The 20,160-nt window shown below is 42.5% G+C and overlaps 1 protein-coding gene across 1 annotated transcript in view; it reads right to left on the bottom strand.

Annotated features, from left to right (window-relative positions):
• LDLRAD3 (low density lipoprotein receptor class A domain containing 3) overlaps window positions 1-20,160 on the bottom strand; it is a 178,385-nt gene that overhangs the window by 122,222 nt on the left and 36,003 nt on the right. The window contains exon 2 of the mRNA XM_065882803.1: window positions 15,504-15,629. Coding sequence (XP_065738875.1) covers window positions 15,504-15,629 — 126 coding nt within the window. The remainder of the gene's footprint in view (window positions 1-15,503; window positions 15,630-20,160) is intronic.

Below are 20,160 nucleotides of genomic sequence, written 5' to 3'. Positions count from 1 at the left end.
TTGTAATAATAATTATCATTGGGGATACACAGTATAGTGGTTACGAGTTCAGACCCTGGATTTATACTGCCTGGGTTGATGTTACAACTCTGTCACTTACTGTGTGACCTTAGGCAAGTTATTTAACCTTTCTATGTCTCACTTCCTTATCTACAAACAGGGAGTCATAATGTTATCAGCCTAAAATATCACACGTGTAAAGCACATAGAAATGTGCCATATACATAGTAAGTACTCAGTCACTGTCAGTCAAGTGGCTTCTTATGCTCTGCACAGTCTGCACACCTCACTGCTGAGCCCTTAGCCGAAAAGACTCCACGGAATCGTATTGCCAACTTTTAAATGGCACCCATCTTCCTAGGTCCATCTCCTTCAACAACTCCCACTGATGAGCCCAGAGGCAAATAATCTCTCCCATCAGTGGCTCCCACAGCACTCTCCACTGTCAAGCCATATTGTATTTATTTGGGTATGACTCTTTCTGTCTCCCTTGCTTGAGGGTCACCTCAACATTGCCAGGGTCCTGCATCTGACCCATCTCTTTACCCCCTGCAGCATCTTGCAGGGTGTCTGGCACAGAAACTGTAGAAAGAGAATGAGAGTCTGAAAGAAGGTAGGAGCTGGGGTGAATGAACAATGTGCTGCCTAAATGTGCCCTCTGGGTGCACATCTGAAACCCAAGAAGAGGCCAAGACATCCCCATGTCGAGAATATATCCTGACCGTCTGTCTTCTTCTTTAACCCTCTGTTTGATTAGCTGCTTGATCCACTCATTCCACAGATATTTAGTTTGCCTATAAATGAAGCACTCTACTAGGCACTGGGGATAAAAGAAAACCCAGTCTGTTCTTTTTTTTTTTTTTTTTTTTGTGGTACGCGGGCCTCTCACTGTTGTGGCCTCTCCCGTTGCGGAGCACAGGCTCCAGACGCACAGGCTGAGCAGCCATGGCTCACGGGCCCAGCCGCTCCGCGGCATGTGGGATCTTCCCCAGCCCGGGCATGAATCTGTGTCCCCTGCATCGGCAGGCGGACTCTCAACCACTGCGCCACCGGGGAAGCCCCCAGCCCAGTCTGTTCTTAAAGAGCTTACACTCTAGTGGGGAGGCAGGCAGGTCAATGTGCACTGAAGATAAAGCATGAGAAGTGTAATTTATTCCACATGCATTTATCCCGTGCTAAGGCTGAGCCAGACTATACACTTGGCACTGGGAGTACAGCTGTGAACCATGCAACAATACCATCTCATGGCCATCATGGTGTAGCAGAGAAGGCAGAAAATAAACAAACAGTGGTGTTAAGTGCAGAGGAGAAGAGTGAATCAGGGGAAGGAGACAGAGTGGGAGACTGGAGAGGAGAGGAGTTATCTTTACAGGGTGTTCAGGGCAGGCCTCTGATTTGTTTGGAGGGGGCCCAAGATGCTGTGCCAACACACAGAATGACCAGCCCAGGCTCGGCAGACCAGGAACAACTCCCTAAGGAAGCAGGTCGTACAGGAGGCTTTAAGGGGACCTTGCTGATGGAGCTTGGAAGCATAGGGTGCAAGCATCCTCCCGCCCCTCTGCTGACCCAGCCCCTCCGACGTGAGGCACAGCTCCCTGAGGCTTCCACTCATGGATCTGCTGAGGGGTGAAGAAGACATGTGGAATCTGATCTGGGTTGACATGAATAAAGCTACAGAAATACACAAGCACCAAGGGGCTCCGTGATTAAAAAATATAAACACACTGGCTGAGCAATTCAGCTCTTTAGGGGACAGGCCAGAATTCATCAGCAGTGGGCGAAAAACAGTCCAGTACGCAGCGGGTTTTCTGAGCACAACTATGCTGAAAACAGCAGCAGAAGATCCCACTTGAAAGAATTTTCCACCGTGGTCACCCAGACCACTCTGCCATAACTCAGTTCCTGGAAGGAGTACCTGTCCTCCCTGACGGAGGACCGGGGGAGAGCTGTGCTAACAGCCCATCCGGGCTTCACTGCCAGCCAAGGATGTCTGAGCCCAAGGCAGGAGGAAGAGGCCAAACCCAGTAAAAAGGAGAAAGGAAGGAAGTGAAAGGGCAAAATCTCAGCACTGTGATCCTCTAGAAGGAAACACTGGTCCTTGCTTATCCTTCCTCCTGCAAAATGAATGCAAACAGTGGAAAACACATCCACAGAAATAAAGTTCTTTAAAAATATGACTCTCCAATTATTTGCTGAAGTCAAGACATCACCCAACAAAACTGCTCCTTTATCTTTTATTTCTTTTTACCATTTTATTATGGAAAATTCCAGTTACATACAAAAATAGAGACTGGCATAGGGAACCCCTGTGTTTCAATCACCTGGTTTTTTTTTTTTTTTTTTTTTTTTTTGGCGGTACATGGGGCTCTCACTGTTGTGGCCCCTCCGGTTGCGGAGCACAGGCTCAGAGGCCATGGCTCACGGGCCCAGCCGCTCCGCGGCACATGGGATCTTCCCGGACCGGGGCACGAACCCGTGTCTCCTGCATCGGCAGGCGGACTCTCAACCACTGCGCCACCAGGGAAGCCCCCAATCACCTGGTTTTAATAATTACCATTACAATCCAAAAATGGGCAGAAGACTTAAATAGATATTTCTCCAAAGAAGACATACAGATGGCCAAGAGGCACAAGAAAAGATGCTGAACATTGCTAACTGTTAGAGAAATGCAGATCAAAACTACAAGGAGGTACCACCTCACACCAATCAGAATGGCCATCATTAAAAAGTCTACAAACAACAAATGCTGGAGAGGGTGTGGAGAAAACGGAACGCTCCTACACTGTTGGTGGGAATGTAAGTTGGTACAGTCACTGTGCAAGACAGTGTGGAGGTTCCTCAGAAAACTAAGGATAGAATTACCATATGATCCAGCATCCCCACTCCTGGGCATGTATCCAGACAAAACTATAATTCAAAAAGATACATGCACTCCTATGTTCATAGCAGCACTATTCACAATAGCCAAGACATAGAAACAACATAAATGTCCATCGACAGATAAATGGATAAAGAAGATGTGGTACATGTATACAATGGAATACTACTCAGCCATAAAAAAGAATGAAATAATGTCATTTGCAGCAACACAGATGCAACTAGAGATTATCATACTAACTGAAGTGAGTCAGAAAGAGAAAGACAAATACCATATGATATCACTTATATGTGGAATCTAAAAATATGACACAAATGAACCTATGAAACAGAAACAAAATGATGGACATAGAGACCAGACCTGTGGTTGCCAAGGGGGAGGGCCTTGGGGGAGGGATGGAGTAGGAGGTCGGGGTTAGCAGATGTAAGCTTTTATATATGGAATGGATAAACAACAAGGTCCAACTGCATAGCACAGGGAATTATATTCAATATCCTATGATAAACCATAATGGAAAAGAATATTTAAAAAAAAAAGAATGTATATATATGTATAATGAATCACTTTGCTATTCAGCGGTAACTAACACAACAATGTAAATCAACTATACTTCAATTAAAAAAAGAAAGAAAAAAATTTATTTTCCAGTGTCTAAGTAATAAACCCATAATTAAAATGAAAAAGAATTACCAATACGCTGACACATCTGTTTCAGTCCTACCTCACCCACTATCCGCCCCCCACCCCGACCCCACCCCAGAGGAAAGGCTTGAAGCACATCCTAGATACCATGTAATTTCACTTTCATATACTCCAGTATATGTTTCTCAAAGATAAGGATTTTTAAAAAATAAATAAACAGAATGCCATCCTTAAACTTAAAAACTCAATAATAATGCCTTAATATCATTAGATATACAGCCACAATTCAAGATTTCCCAACTATCTCAATTTTTTGAACAGTTGGTTTGTTTGAATCAGGGTTGAAACAAGGTCCACATATTACATTTGGTTGGCTTGTCTCTTGGTCTCTTTGAATCTGTAGGCTCCCCCTTCTAATTTTTTTTCTTAGAATTTATTTGTGGCTGAAACTGAGTGGTGGAGAATATTCCACATTCCAGAGCTGGCCATTTGTCTACCCACGGGGTCACTCACATGTTCCTCTGTCCCTGAATTTCCTATAAACTAGTGGTTAGTGTTAAGAACTGCATGTTCGTGTTCCCCCCAAATTCATATGTGGAAACACTGACCCCTAATGGATGGAATTAGGAGGTGGGGTCTTTGGGAGGTGCTTAGGGTTAGATGAGGTCACGAGGGTACTGTTCTCATGATGGGATGGGCGCCCTTATAAGATGATGATGAGGATTTCTCTCTCTGTGTGCACACACCAAGGAAGGCCATGTGAGGTTATGACCAGAGAGAGGGTCCACACCACCAACCTGACCACGCTGGTACTCTGATCCTGGACTTCCAGATCTGGGAGAAGTAAGCTTCTGTTGCGTAAGCCACCCAGTGTATGGTATTTTATTATAGCAGCCTGAATTGACTAAGACAGACCAAGAGGCTCAATCAGATCCAGGTTGGATGTTTGGGGGCAGAAATACCATAGAGTGGTGATGTGTGTTCCTTTTGGGTTGTATCAGAAGGCAAATGTCTGGTCGTCTCTTTTCTTGTGATGCTCCAGCTGACTTATGGGAGGATCCAATTCCAGGTCAGATGCGGCAATCACACCACACCCTGGCTCTCCTACTGAATGCAGCTAAAGAAAACCTGGACAGAATACATGTAACAGCTATTTTTAGATTCGGAAAAGTAAATTGGAGCAGACCAACTGTGGAAGAAGACCAAAATTTGAACTAGCACTGAAATGGTGCTAAGTTTACCTTCTTTTTCCCTCTCAGACTCCCAGGAAACTGGCAAATATCAGAGAGATCACGGAGAGGGAGGAACTTGGGAAATCAACTTCATAAAGTTGTTTTTGAACTCTGAGGCTGATTCCCAAGATGCACATGCATGGATCTGGTCCTAATCAGCAGACTAAAGATGGTAAGAACTAAACGCATAGACCACTGCCCAGGTCCCAGACTGGCCACTGGGAGGTGCAGACACGGAACAGGTCCAAGCAGCACTGCAAAAACAGTCTAAAAACAACTGTGACTACAGTCCACTGAGGGCTTTATTGCCCTTCCAGAGGGCTGTTAGGAACTTGTAGCCTGACCCAGCAGAGTCATTTGTCCACTTAAACAAAAATACAAGCCTTCTCTGTGGGATTTAAACAAAACCCAAAGTGTCATGCATAGTAATCAAAATAATCAAAATAAAATCCAAAATTACTTGTCATATGAAAAAACAGGAAAATCTCAACTCTCATGGGAAAGGATCATCAACAGACACCAACAGCAAGATAAGGCAGATGTTGGAATTTTGTGACAGAGACTTTAAAGCAGCGATTATACAAATACTAACAAGCAATCACAAACACTCTCGAAACAAATGGAAAATAGAAAGTCTCAGCAGAGGAACACAAGATGTAAAGAAGAACCAAAAGGAAATTTCAGAACTGAAAAATATAGTAACCAAAGTAAAAAAGAGTCACATTGTGTGGGCTCGAAAGTAGACTGGAGATGACAGAGGAAAAAGTAAACCTGACAAAAGAGTAATAGAAATTATCCAATCTGGATAATAAAAAGAAAAAAGATTGATTAAAAAATGAACAGAGTTTCAGGGACCTAAAATTGTTATCAGAATCCCACAAGAAAAACAGAAAGAGGATTGATTGTAAATCAACTATATTTCAATTTAAAAAAAGAGAGAGAGAATAGTTGAAAATGTACTAAGTACAGCAAAAGACAAAACCCTACAGATTCAAAGAGAACCCTAAACAGGATAAACAAAGAGATCCACGTACCCAGACACATTGTCATCCAAGACACACTGTCATCTAAGTGGTAAAAACTAAAAACAAAACAAATCTTCAAAGCAGCCAGATAAAAGTGGTGTATTCTCTAAGGGAAAACAGTTTAAAATAACTGCAAATTTCTCACTGGAAGCAAGAGAAGCCAGGGGAAGTGGCACAACATTTTTAAAGTGCTTTAAAGAAAAGAACTGCCACCCCAGAATTCTACATGCAGTAAACATATCCTTTAGGAAAGCAGGTGAAATAAAGACACTCTCAGATGAAGGAAAATTAAGAGAATTTGTTGCCAGCAGACCTGCTTTAAAAGAATTGCTAAAGGAAGTTCTTCAGACAGAAGGAAAATGATACCAGAAAAAAACCTGGAACATCCGGAACGAAGGAAGAGCAACCAAAATGGTAAATATCTGGGTAAATATAATAGACGAATCTTCTCCTCTGGAGTTCTTTTAAACATACTTGAAAAGTTAAAGCAAACATTAAAACATTGTCTTTTGGGATTTTTTTTTTTTAAGATTTTTTTTTTTTTTTTTTTTTTTTGCGGTACGCAGGCCTCTCACTGTTGTGGCCTCTCCCGTTGCGGAGCACAGGCTCCGGACGCGCAGGCTCAGCGGCCATGGCTCACGGGCCCAGCCGCTCTGCGGCATGTGGGATCTTCCCGGACCGGGGCACGAACCCATGTCCCCTGCATCGGCAGGCGGACTCTCAACCACTGCGCCACCAGGGAAGCCCATCTTTTGGGATTTTTAAAGCATGAATATGTACTATTTAAGACAACTATAATACAGAGAGATCCACAGAGTGATAAGGTTTCTACAATCCACTTGAAGTGAAGCAATACTGATTCAAAGTCATCTGTGAGAAGATTGACTGCCCGTTTCGGGACTTTTCTGCCTGATCCATACATCATAAAGCTCCCTTTCAATTTTTCATCTAATGGTTTTAGCAGCCATTTGATGATCCATTTCTTCATTAGGGGTTATAAAATAGACATACTCTAATTCTCTCATTCTTCTATTAGCTGGTATTCTTCAATAAAAAAAAACTTTTCTAAGTCAGCTATTTAATTACTCAGAAGTGTAATTCATATATGAAAGGGAGGATAAATGCTTGATTCTTTCCTTTTATTTACCAGTTTTCAGAACAGTGAGTGAGAACCACTCTTTTCAAATGGCAGATATGCCAGAGGAAAATGCTGGCTTAATCCTCATTGGCTTAATTTAGAGTGAATATAATTTACGCATTTAGACAATTAAAGACCAATATCCAAACATTTAATCATACAGGGTTCTTAATTATGGCAAACAGTACACAGGATGACACAATCATTTAGAATGTACATACTGTAATGCATCACACTTGTTTTTATTGCCATTGAATTACTCTCTAGTACATATGTATGATGATATATATAAAATTCCCCCCTTCCGTGATAAGATCCCTATGGACAGTACTTAGTACCACACTAGCACTTTTCAGATATTATCTCATCTAACCCTCACAACAAACCTGGAAAGCAGGCTGTCAGTACCTCCATTCTAGAGAAAACCACTGTGCAAGGAGATTATGTAAGAAGCCCAACTGGTGCTTCCCTAGGGCAGAACACAAATCTGAGGCCAGACCCCAGCTCCAGAGTCATTTTGCTCAGTCAGGCCCCTACCCTGTTAGGGATATGCACCCTCCTCGCTAAGCTGGCGTTCAGCCCCTCTACTTACTAACCATTCAGCAATCTAGCAGCTCTGCCATATCTCTGCCATTTGAGACCCAGAAGGTGAAATAAGGCAACAGGAGAATGCATACAGTAGAGTTATAAACTCTCTGTGTCCCTCTTGGGACAGTACAGCAATGATTGTTCCCTGGAAAGACATAAAAGAACACAGGAGATAGTCACTCTCCTCCTCAAAGACTTAAAATAGAACCAACAGGGTAAGGGAAAATCAGTTTATCAAAACAATCCCTGGAGTCATTAAAACTTATGCTTCGAAAAAACTTAATAACATGAGGAAATGGTCACAATAAAGAGGACATCTCAATTAAACATATTAGAGAAGATAGATGATAGGTAGACAGATAGGGTAGGGGGGATGACTATCACAAAATAACCCACATATTAACAGCATTGCCTTCTAGGCATTTTTTCTTTCCTCTTTATACTTTTCTATATTTCGCAAGTTCTTTACAATAATCAGAAGAGAAAAGGGTTATTAAAATATATAAGTGCAGAAGGTAAATGTGTAAGTTTGTCAAGAGCCAACTACAGTTAGAAAGGCTCCAGCAGTCTAAACATTGAAGGGGAAAAGAAAAAGAATAAACTAAGCAGTGACCAGAGGAACCAGAAGCAGGTACAAAGCGAACTGCTGGGGGAGCTGGAACAGCGTGAAAGGCGGGAAAGGGACACCTGAAGGTCACTGAAATTGCTGAGTGTGGATTTGGACACAGAGATGCTGCCAAGCAAGGCACCAGTATATCCAGGCCAAGGAGTAGTGAGGTGAGCTTCAACACCAAGACTGCTAAGAGGCAGGAGGTGTAGAGAGAACAAGAGGAGGTGTGTGTGTGTCTGTCTGTCTGTCTGTGTGTTGATACCATGGAATACTATATACCAGGTAAAAGGAATCAGGTGGTCACAAGTCAAGGAACACTTTAGCTTTCTATACTACTTGGATTTTTTTCCAGGAGCATATTCTTTTTTTTTTAACATCTTCATTGGAGTATAATTGCTTTACAATGTTGTGTTGGTTTCTGCTGTATAACAAGGTGAATCAGCTATACATATACATATATCCCCATATCCCCTCCTTCTTGCATCTCCCTCCCAACCTCCCTATCCCACCCTTCTAGGTGGTCACAAAGCACAGAGCTGATCTCCCTGTGCTATGCGGCTGCTTCCCACTAGCTATCAATTTTACATTTGGTAGTGTATATATGTCCATGCCACTCTCTCACTTCACCCCAGCTTCCCCCCACCCCATGTCCTCAAGTCCATTCTCTACATCTGCACCTTTATTCCTGTCCTGCCCCTAAGTTCTTCAGAACCTTTTTTTTTTTAGATTCCGTATATATGTGTTAGCATATGGTATTTGTTTTTTTTCTTTCTGACTTACTTCACTCTGTATGACAAACTCTAGGTCCATCCACCTCACTACAAATAACTCAATTTCGTTTCTTTTTATGGCTGAGTAATATTCCATTGTGTATATGTGCCACTTCTTTATCCATTCATCTGTCGATGGACACTTAGGTTGCTTCCATGTCCTGGCTATTGTAAATAGAGCTGCAATGAACATTATGGTAAATGACTTTTTGAATTATGGTTTTCTCAGGGTATATGCCCAGTAGTGGAACTGCTGGGTTGTTTGGTAGTTCTATTTTTAGTTTTTTAAGGAACCTCCATACTGTTCTCCATAGTGGCTGTATCAATTTACATTCCCACCAACAATGCGAGAGGGTTCCCTTTTCTCCACACCCTCTTCAGCATTTATTGTTTGTAGATTTTTTTGATGATGGCCATTCTGACTGGAGTGAGGTGATACCTCATTGTAGTTTTCATTTGCATTTCTCTAATGATTAGTGATGTTGAGCATCCTTTCATGTGTTTGTTGGCAATTTGTATACCTTCTTTGGAGAAATGTCTATTTAGGTCTTCTGTCCATTTTTGGATTGAGTTGTTTGTTTTTTTCATATTGAGCTGCATGAGCTGCTTGTATATTTTGGAGATTAATCCTTTGTCAGTTGCTTCGTTTGTAAATATTTTCTCCCATTCTGACGGTTCTCTTTTTGTCTTGTTTATGGTTTCCTTTGCTGTGCAAAAGCTTTTAAGTTTTTTTTAAGTTAGGTCTCATTTGTTTATTTTTGTTTTTATTTTCATTTCTCTAGGAGGTGGGCCAAGAAGGATCTTGCTGTGATTTATGTCATAGAGTGTTCTGCCTATGCTTTCCTCTAAGAGTTTTATAGTGTCTGACCTTACATTTAGGTCTTTAATCCATTTTGAGTTTATTTTTTGTGTATGGTGTTAGGGAGTGTTCTAATTTCATTCTTTTACATATAGCTGTCCAGTTTTCCCAGCAACAATTATTGAAGAAGCTGTCTTTTCTCCAATGGATATTCTTGCCTCCTTTATCAAAGATAAGGTGACCATATGTGCGTGGGTTTATCTCTGGGCTTTCTATCCTCTTCCATTGATCTGTATTTCTGTTTTTGTGCCAGGACCATACTGTCTTGATTACTATAGGTTTATAGTATAGTCTGAAGTCAGGGAGCCTGATTCCTCCACGTCCATTTTTCTTCTCAAGATTGCTTTTGGCTATTCAGGGTCTTTTCTGTTTCCATACAAATTGTGACATTTTTTGTTCTAGCTCTGTGAAAAATGCTATTAGTAGTCTGATAGGGATTGCATTGAATCTGTAGATTGCTTTGGGTAGTAGAGTCATTTTCACAAAGTTGATTTTTCCAATTCAAGAACATGGTATATCTCTCCATCAGTTTGTATCATCTTTAATTTCTTTCACCAGTGTCCTGTAGTTGTCTGCATACAGGTCTTTTGTCTCCTTAGGTAGGTTTATTTCTAGGTATTTTATTCTTTTTGTTGCAATGGTAAATGGGAGTCTTTCCTTAATTTCTCTTTCAGATTTTTCATCATTACTGTATAGGAATGCGAGAGATTTCTGTGCATTAATTTTGTATCCTGCTACTTTACCAAATTCATTGATTAGCTCTAGGAGTTTTCTGGTAGCATCTTTAGGAAGCTCTATGTATAGTATCATGTCAACTGCAAACAGTTACAGTTTTACTTCTTCTTTTCCGATTTGGATTCCTTTTATTTCTTTTTCTTCTCTGATTGCTGGGGCTAAAACTTCCAAAACTAATTGAATAATAGCCATGAGACTGGGCAACCTTGTCTTGTTCCTGATCTTAATGGAAACGGTTTCAGTTTTTCACCACTGAGAACAATGTTTGCTGTGGGTTTGTCATATATGGCCTGTATTATGTTGAGGTAAGGTCCCTCTATGCCTACTTTCTGGAAGGTTTTTATCATAAATGGGTGTTGAATTTTGTCAAAAGCTTTTCCTGCATCTATTGAGATTACCATATGGTTTTCATCATTCAATTTTTTAATATGGTGTATCACATTGATTGATTTGCATATATTAAAGAATCCTTGCATTCCTGGGATAAACCCCACTTGATCAAGATGTACGATCCTTTTCATGTGCTCTTGGATTCTGTTCGCTAGTATTTTGTTGAGGATTTTTGCATCTATGTTCATCAGTGATATTGGCCTGTAGTTTTTTTGTGACATCTTTGTCTGGTTTCGGTATCAGGTTGATGGTGGCCTCGTAGAATGAGTTTGGGAGTGTTCATCCCTCTGCTATATTTTAGAAGAGTTTGAGAAGGACAGGTGTTAGCTCTTCTCTAAATGTTTGATAGAATTCGCCTGTGAAGCCATCTGGTCCCGGGCTTTTGTTTGTTGGAAGATTTTTAATCACAGTCTCAATTTCAGGGCTTGTGATTGGTCTGTTTATATTTTCTATTTCTTCCTGGTTCAGTTTTGGAAGGTTGTGCTTTTCTAAGAATTTGTCCATTTTTTCCAGGTTGCCCATTTTATTGGCATATAGTTGCTTGTAGTAATCTCTCATGATCCTTTGTATTTCTGCAGTGTCAGTTGTTACTTCTCCTGTTTCTTTTCTAATTCTGTTGATTTGAGTCTTCTCCCTCTTTTGCTTGATGAGTCTGACTAATGTTTTATCAATTTTGTTTATCTTCTCAAAGAATCAGCTTTTCGTTTTACTGATCTTTGCTACTGTTTCCTTCATTTCTTTTTCATTTATTTCTGATCTGTTCTTTATGATCTCTTTCCTTCTGCTAACTTTGGGGGGTTTTTTGTTCTTCTCTCTCTAATTGCTTTAGGTGTAAGATTAGGTTGTTTATTGATGTTTCTTGTTTCTTGAGGTAGGATTGTATTGCTATAAACTTCCCTCTTAGAACTGCTTTTGCTACATCCCATAGGTTTTGGGTCATCGTGTTTTCACTGTCATTTGTTTCTAGGTATTTTTTGATTTCCTCTTTGATTTCTTCAGTGATCTTTTGGTTATTTAGTAGTGTATTGTTTAGCCTCCCTGTGTTTGTATTTTTTTACAGTTTTTCTCCCGTAATTGATATCTAGTCTTATAGCGTTGTGGTCAGAAAAGATACTTGATATGATTTCAATTTTCTTAAATTTGCCAAGGCTTGATTTGTGACCCAACATATGATCTATCCTGGAGAATGTTCCACGAGCACTTGAGAAGAAAGTGTATTCTATTGTTTTTGGATGGAATGTCCTATAAATATTAATTAAGTCCATCTTGTTTAATGCGTCATTTAAAGCTTGTGTTTCCTTATTAATTTTCATTTTGGATGATCTGTCCATTGGTGAAAGTGGGGTGTTAAAGTCCCCTACTATGAATGTGTTACTGTCGATTTCCCCTTTTATGGCTGTTAGTATTTGCCTTATGTATTGAGGTGCTCCTATGTTGGGTGAATAAATATTTACAGTTGTTATATCTTCTTCTTGGATCGATCCCTTGATCATTATGTAGTGTCCTTCTTTGTCTCTTGTAATCGTCTTTATTTTAAAGTCTATTTTGTCTAATATGAGAATTGCTACTCCAGCTTTCTTCTGTTTTCCGTCTGCATGGAGTATCTTTTTCCATCCCCTCACTTTCAGTCTGTATGTGTCCCTTGGTCTGAAGTGGGTCTCTTGTAGATAGCATATATACGGGTCTTGTTTTTGTATCCATTCAGCCAGTCTATGCCTTTTGGTTGGAGCATTTAATCCATTTACATATAAAGCAATTATTGATATTTATGTTCCTATTACCATTTTCTTAATTGCTTTGGGTTTGTTATTGTAGGTCTTTTCCTTCTCTTGTGTTTCCTGCCTAGAGAAGTTCCTTTGGCATTTGTTGTAAAGCTGGTTTGGTGGTGCTGAATTCTCTTAGATTTGCTTGTCTGTAAAGGTTTTAATTTCTCCATAGAATCTGAATGAGATCCTTGCTGGGTAATCTTCATCGTAGGTTTTTCCCTTTCATCACTTTCAATATGTCCTGCCACTCCTTTCTGGTTTACAGAGTTTTTACTGAAAGATCAGCTGTTAACCTTATGGGGATTCCCTTGTATGTTATTTGTTGCTTTTCCCTTGTTGCTTTTAATATTTTTTTCTTTGTATTTAATTTTTGATAGTTTGAGTAATATGTGTCTTGGTGTGTTTCTCCTTGGATTTATCCTGTATGGGACTCTGTGCTTCCAGGACTAGATTGACTATTTCCTTTCCTATATTCTGGAAGTTTTCAACTATAATCCCTTCAAATATTTTCTCAGTCCTTTCTTTTTCTCTTCTTCTTCTGGGACCCCTATAATTCGAATGTTGGTGCATTTAATGTTGTCCCAGAGGTCTCTGAGGCTGTCCTCAATTCTTTTCATTCTTTTTTCTTTATTCTCCTCTGCAGTAGTTATTTCCACTATTTTATCTTCCAGGTCACTTATCCATTCTTCTGCCTCAGTTATTCTGCTATTGATTCCTTCTGGAGAACTTTTAATTTCATTTATTGTGTTGCTCATCATTGTTTGTTTGCTCTTTAGTTCTTCTAGGTCCTTGTTATACGTTTCTTGCATTTTCTCCATTCTATTTCCAAGATTTTGGATCATCTTTACTCTCATTACTCTGAATCCTTTTTCAGGTAGACTGCCTATTTCCTCTTCATTTGTTTGGTCTGGTGTTTATTTATGTTTTTACTTTGCTCCTTCATCTGCTGCATATTTCTCTGTCTTCTCATTTTGCTTAACCTACTGTGTTTGGGGTCTCCTTTTCACAGGTTGCAGGTTCGTAGTTCCTGTCGTTTTTGTTGTCTGCCCCCAGTTGGTTCAGTGGGTTGTGTAGGCTTTCGGGTGGAGGGGACTGGTGCTTGCTTGTGTTCTGGTGGATGAGGCTGGATCCTGTTTTTCTGGTGGGCAGGACCGCGTCCAGTGGTATGTTTTTGGGGTGTCTGTGAACTTATGATTTTAGGCAGCCTCTCTGCTAATGGGTGGGGTTGTGTTCCTGTCTTGCTAGTTGTTTGGCATAGGGTGTCCAGCACTGGAGCTTGCTGGTCGTTGAGTGGAGCTGGGTCTTAGCGTTGAGATGGAGATCTCTGGGAGAGCTCTCACCAATTGATATTACGTGAGGCTAGGAAGTCTCTGGTGGTCCAGTGTCCTGAACTCGGCTCTCCCACCCCAGAGGGTCCGGCCTGACACCCGGCTGGAGAACCAAGGCCCTGTCAGCCACACGGCTTACACATAAATGGGTTAAATTCTCCAATCAAAAGGCACAGAGTGGCCGGTCTTCTGCACTCCACTCAGTCCTCCACCCAGTTGTTGTCCTCTGTGCCTGGTGGATATGAAGAGCCTGTTTTGGATCCAGGTCCAGCGGCATTCCTTAGCGTCTAGCAGAAGCAGCCGACGCCCCCATCCTCCCTTATCCCCGCTGCAACTCATGATCCTGGAGCTCCCAAGGCTCCGCCCCTCATGCTACTCGCCGTGCTCGAGCATATTCTTTTTTAAACATTGATGTATAGTTGATTTCCAATGTTGTGTTAGTTTCATATGTACAGCAAAGTGATTCACAGTTATACACACACATGTTTTCTTTTTCATATTCTTCTCCATTATGGTTTATTACAAGATATTGAATATAGTTCCCTGTGCTATCCACTAGGACCTTGTTGTTTATCTTTTTTATATATAGTAGTTTGTATCTGTTTATCCCATACTCCTAATTTACTCCTCCCTCCACCCTTTTTTCCCTTTGGTAACCATAAATTGGTTTTCTATGTCTGTGAGTCCATTTCTGTTTTGTAAATAAGTTCACTTGTGTCATATTTTAGATTCTACAAATAAGTGATATCATATGATATTTGTCTTTCTCTGTCTGACTTACTTCACTTAGTGTGATAATCTCCAGGTCCATCCATGTTGCTGCAAATGGCATTACTGCATTCTTTTTAATGGCTGAGTAATAGTCCATTGTTTATATGTACCAGATCTTCTTTATCCATTCGTCTGTCGGTGGGCATTTAGGTTGCTTCCATGACCTGGCTATTGTAAATAGTGCTGCCATGAACACTGGGGTGCATGTGTCTTTTCGAATTAGAGGTTTCTCCGGATATATGCCCAGGAGTGGGATTGTTGGATCATATGGCAACTTCCAAGAGCATATTCTTGTAGTATGTATATAATTAATATATAAACATCTTTTTTTAAAGAATTCAAAATGAGAAGGAAAGCAAGCACCTAAACGTGGGGTGCTGAGTGGCAGGGTCCATCAGATGAGCATCTGAACGAGCCTGGAACTGGCTCTGCAGCTGATAAGCTATGTGACTCTGGATGAGTCCACTGACCTCTCATACTTCAAGTCCTTATGTGTTGATGGGGATAACACACTTACATTTGCAGAGCCATCATCACAACTGAAAACAAAGTATGCCCCAGGCCCAGTGTACTTAGCAAAGGCCCTGATAAATGGTAGCTGAGCATCTACACAATCACACAAGAAGTAAGCAGTAACAAATAGATTCCAGGTAACGAGAGAAAAGGCCCAAGCCTGTGGGTGTAAGAAGCACACAGATGAGAGCGGCCAGGATGGAAGGTCCACCGGCGGGAATGAACAGGGGAGCGTGGTACACAGGCCCCAGCACTTACTGCAGTTCTCTTCGTCGCTGCCGTCGGGGCAATCCTCAAACCCGTTACACCGGAAGCGGCCAATGATGCAGTGGATGCCGCTGGCACAGGGGAAGAAGGTCGGGCCGCATTTCGATTTAGCCTTGGCTGCAGGAGGACAGACGAGACAAACAAGACGTCAGGAGGATAAGTTTTCTGACCACCACATACCCATGCCGCTGACTCAGAGTGTGCAACTGGGGGCTTTTACATCTCCCTTGAAGTCCCCAAAGTTTCTTACCACCAGCACCCACCTCCAATACCCAGCCAGACTAGAAGCCCACATGTGTCATCCTCCAGGAAGGGAGTGGCTCATCCACTGCCACCAAGGTCCCAAATAGGCCAAACCCAGCCTCCACGCCAGCAGGGCTCAAGAGGCCTGAGGCTGCCATCCTTAGAAAGGCTTGCTTGCAAAGTTGGCCCTCGCTTGGCTGGCATCTGGGAAATTGGATGTCGGGAAGGTTTGCATCATCCTCTCCTGAGGACGGCTCACTGTGCCTACACTATCCATGCAAACAGTGCATTTATGCTAAACACCTGCCTTTCTTCTGAGAGTTTGGGATTTGGGTACATGTTGGGCAGAGGGTGCCTGCATGATCAGCTCTCAGTAAAAACCCTGGGCACTGAGCCTCTAATGAGCTTCCCTGGGAGAAAGCATTTCACACGTTATGTCACATTTGCTGCTGGGGGAATGAAGGGCCTCCTGTGTGACTGCACTGGGCAAGGACTCTGGAAGCCTGGACTTGTTTTCCTCTGACTTCACTCCTTCACCTCTTCCCTCTGTTGGTTTTGCTTTGTATCCTTTCACTGTAATCAATCATAGCTGTGGGTATGACTGTATGCTGAGTTCTACGATTCCTTCTAGTAAATCACTGAAACCGAAGGTGGTCTTGGGAACCCCTGACAAAGACGGGTGTGCTTCTTTTCCCCATTTCACAGAAACGCTCTGAAGAGGTAAAGTGACTTGCCCAGGGTTACACGGCTAGAAAACATGGTGCTGGGGTGAGGCCCCCAGTACTCAGAGTCCAGAAGCCACGCTCAACTGTACTGCCTCTCTGCCAGAGGCTGTCACTTCTCACAACAGAAGCCAGAACCCTGCTCAGAGAAACCCTTCTTCCACTCCTGCTATACAAAGAGTTTTAACAGAACTGCTGTAACTCAAGCTTGATTGATGTCCTGCTAACCAAACAGCCCTGTGGGGTAATGTACTTTCCTGTTAATGGTGCTGGCGGCTCTGGCTTGTGATTCTAAGGTGTGATGGGATCTGTTGCTGTATCCCAGGTAGCAGGCCCCACCTAGCATCCCTTTTGTCTCCTGTCTTAGAGGCAGGACCCATGGTCCTCAAGAGGGAAGGGGCTATTTCTTTGGAACGAACAGGCAGTAGATTACCTTCATATTCTCGTCATCAGTATAACATGCCAACTTTGGGAATAGCTGATACACTATCAACAGGGATTTTAAGCCTGGGACGTGGCTAGATTTTAAAAACCCACATGGCTTTGTTTTAACCTGAAAGTACTCTAATGGTGCTGGTGTGCTCTTCACAATGCACAAACTTGGGAGAGAGTGTCCTGTGTTCAAATTGTGGCTCTAATCTTTATGACCTTGGGCAAGTTGCTAAATACAACTGAGCCTCAGTTTCCTCATTGGTAAACTGGAGGTAATATCTATCTCATAGGGCCCAGGGAAGGATTCAGTGTGATAATCTATATCAAATGCTTGGCACAGAGCATGGCATACAGTAGATGCTCAATTAACGGTAAAACTTATGCTATTTATCATCACCATCATCACATCACTAGGCTTATAGAACTTTAAAATTGATCCTTGGGCTGCTAAATAGGAAGTGATCTCCAGGACATACTGTTAAGCGAAACAAGCAAAGTGCAAAAGAGTATCTACAGTACTTTACCCCTCCATATAGCAAAAGAAGGGGATCTAAGAAAACATACATGTACTGGTTCATCTATGCAAAAGAAATATAGGAAGGATAAACCAGAAACCAAAGAGACTGGTTACCTACAGGGGGTGGGTGAGAAAAGGTTGGAAAGAATAGGGAAATGGGAATGGAACAAGGTAGCAGGGATGAGAAGGGTGCACACTTCTCTGAGTCTATTTGTATAGCTCTGACTCTTAGAACCACGATAATATCTCACATACCCAAAATGTAAACAACTAGAATCAAACCCATGTGCGTGTGCACGTGTGTGTGCATGTGTGTGTTGGGGGCAGGGCTCAGAATGAGATATAAACAGCAACAAATGAACATGACTATATTACAGATGAATAACAGCACCACACTGAAGGAGGTGGGGAAGAAAAGAAGTAGCCCACGTAACTCTGGTAAACATTATTTTGCCTGGATTCTATAAGGCTAAAGAAAAAAAGAACTGTTCACAAATACTCTAGTTATATTTGTTTCTCACAGGGGTATGAATCAGCAATTCTGAAACTGCCTTTTGTGTAGTACTAGGGTTGAACAAATAGGTAAGTATATTACAGATAATAAGAGCAAGGTTTCTCACTATCAGAGGAAGAAATCGCAAATAAAGAGAGTGAGAAGACGAAAATGAACCCCGAGGCTTTGGACTGGAATTGAAGGCATGAATATGAACTCAAGGTTTGTAAAGACAGATAGATGGATAGATGGATGGGTGGATGGATAGATCGATAGAAATAGAGATCTGTGTGTGTGCGTGGGTTAGTGTACGTACATATATTTCCTAGCCCATCTGCTAAGAAAGACTAGAAGCAGTACACCCCAATAGCAATAAGCACAGCCAGCGCCTAGTCCTGGTTTCTAAATTCTATGATCCAATAAAGAGAACCAGGGCTCCCTGGAGAAGTGGCTCATTCCTGGGGGAAAATACAAGATGAACCTGGAGTGTCTTGTGTTGCCAGAAAGTGAAGAAGTGCTTAAAATACGATGGAGGCATGTCCAAAGGACACAGGAGTCAACCAACCTGCAGGGGCTCCCAATGGCCAAAGCTAGAACAATTTGACCAACAAAACGGACAACAATAGTATTGGATTGTAACCCAGAGATCTGCTGGACCCATAATTGTTGAATAAATACATAAATGAGGGAGAAGAAGTCCAATTAATAAACACAGAAGAGATGTAGGAAATAGAAAGTCCCCCGTAAGCAGACGCCATGGCAATAACTGTCACAGGTAAGATCCAGGGATGGATGCTCAAATCAGAGGATCGGGCATCCTTGCTCCCGTCACCCTTTCAGGGATCAGGGCAGAAAAGCTACCTATAGGCTTTGACATCTAACCTGAGAGCGTTTCCCTGTAAACTCAACACGTCACTCCTCCATTCAAAACGTCTCTGCCCTCCCAACACTTTAGAAAAGCCCACAGCCGCCATCACAGCATCGTGCCACTCCGGGGGACCCCCTCTAATTTCATGCCTACCTACTCGCTGTGCTCTGGCTAACACTGGCCTCCCAGCTCCTCCTCAAGCCCATCAGGCACAGTCCTGCCTCAGGACCTCTGCAGCCTGTGGTTCCCTCTGCTTGGACTGCCTTTCTCCCAGAGGTCAGCATGGCTCACTCCTCTCTTTATTGAGGTCTCCTTAAGCAGTGCACTCGCTACAGGAGAAACCTCGCTCCCTACCCTCAGGCACTCTAGCCCTTACTTACTGTTTCTTTCTTTTCCTTCATAGGATAGATGTCACTGGCTTTGTGCAGAGCTTTGATGCACACACACTCACCTGAATACTTTCATCCACCATTCTTGAAGGAGCTGCAACTGTACAGTGCCTACCACGGTACCTAATCAATACTGCCGGATATACAAATGAGCCCATAAAAGGAGAGAGTGGGGCTGGGTAATCACAGCTAGCACTTACTGGATGCTTAGTATGGGCCGAGCATTGTGCTCTATTTTACAGATATCATCTCATTTCCTCCTCACAAAAACCCATTTTACAGAAAAGATAACAGGTCCAGAAGTGAAGGCGCCTGACACAGCTGAAAAACAGAGTCAAGGCTCAAACTTTACTTCTTGACTCACCTACTCTACGGCCTCCTTCGACACTTCTAAGGCCCAGCCCAGCTCCAAGGACTGGACTTTATGAGACAAAGAAAAAGAGAATAAGGGTAATTATAAATGCATTAGCTACCATTCAATTGACCAGCTCTTTGGCCTCGGCCCTGCACCCTCTTCAGGAATCACTAACGAGACTCCCTGCCTTGCCAGGGATGCTCAGCTGCCGTCTCTGTCAGGCAGCCTGTCCTGTTATGATTTACACCTGCACCCGCACACCCCTGCTCAGGCAACGGTGAGGCAGATCACAGACGGCCTGCTGAGCACCTGGCAGAGGCTCAGAGAGAAGCCCACCGCTGGCAAGCAGCTCCCTGTCTGCACGAGCCCCCGTGGGCCCCGGGGGCTTCCCGGACAAAGTCTGGATTGGCCCCAGCCCACCGCGATTTCCACGAAGGGGAGATTTCAGCAGGAAACTCAGCAGCCCCTGGCAGAAGTAGAAGACCAGCTCTGAGTGTAAAACTTCCCTGACAAAGGCAGGCAGGGCGACTCCATCCCACTGAGCACTTGAATCCACCGCTCTTCAAGGACCTGCTCCGTGAACTTTTCAAAGCAGCAGCTTTCACCAGCAGCAAGACAGGGCGCAGGGC

Source organism: Phocoena phocoena, chromosome 8, assembly GCF_963924675.1.
Source record: "Phocoena phocoena chromosome 8, mPhoPho1.1, whole genome shotgun sequence".
Taxonomy (NCBI): Eukaryota; Metazoa; Chordata; class Mammalia; order Artiodactyla; family Phocoenidae; genus Phocoena; species Phocoena phocoena.
Note: the sequence above shows the minus strand (reverse complement) of the source record. Positions and strands in the feature narration are given on the sequence as shown.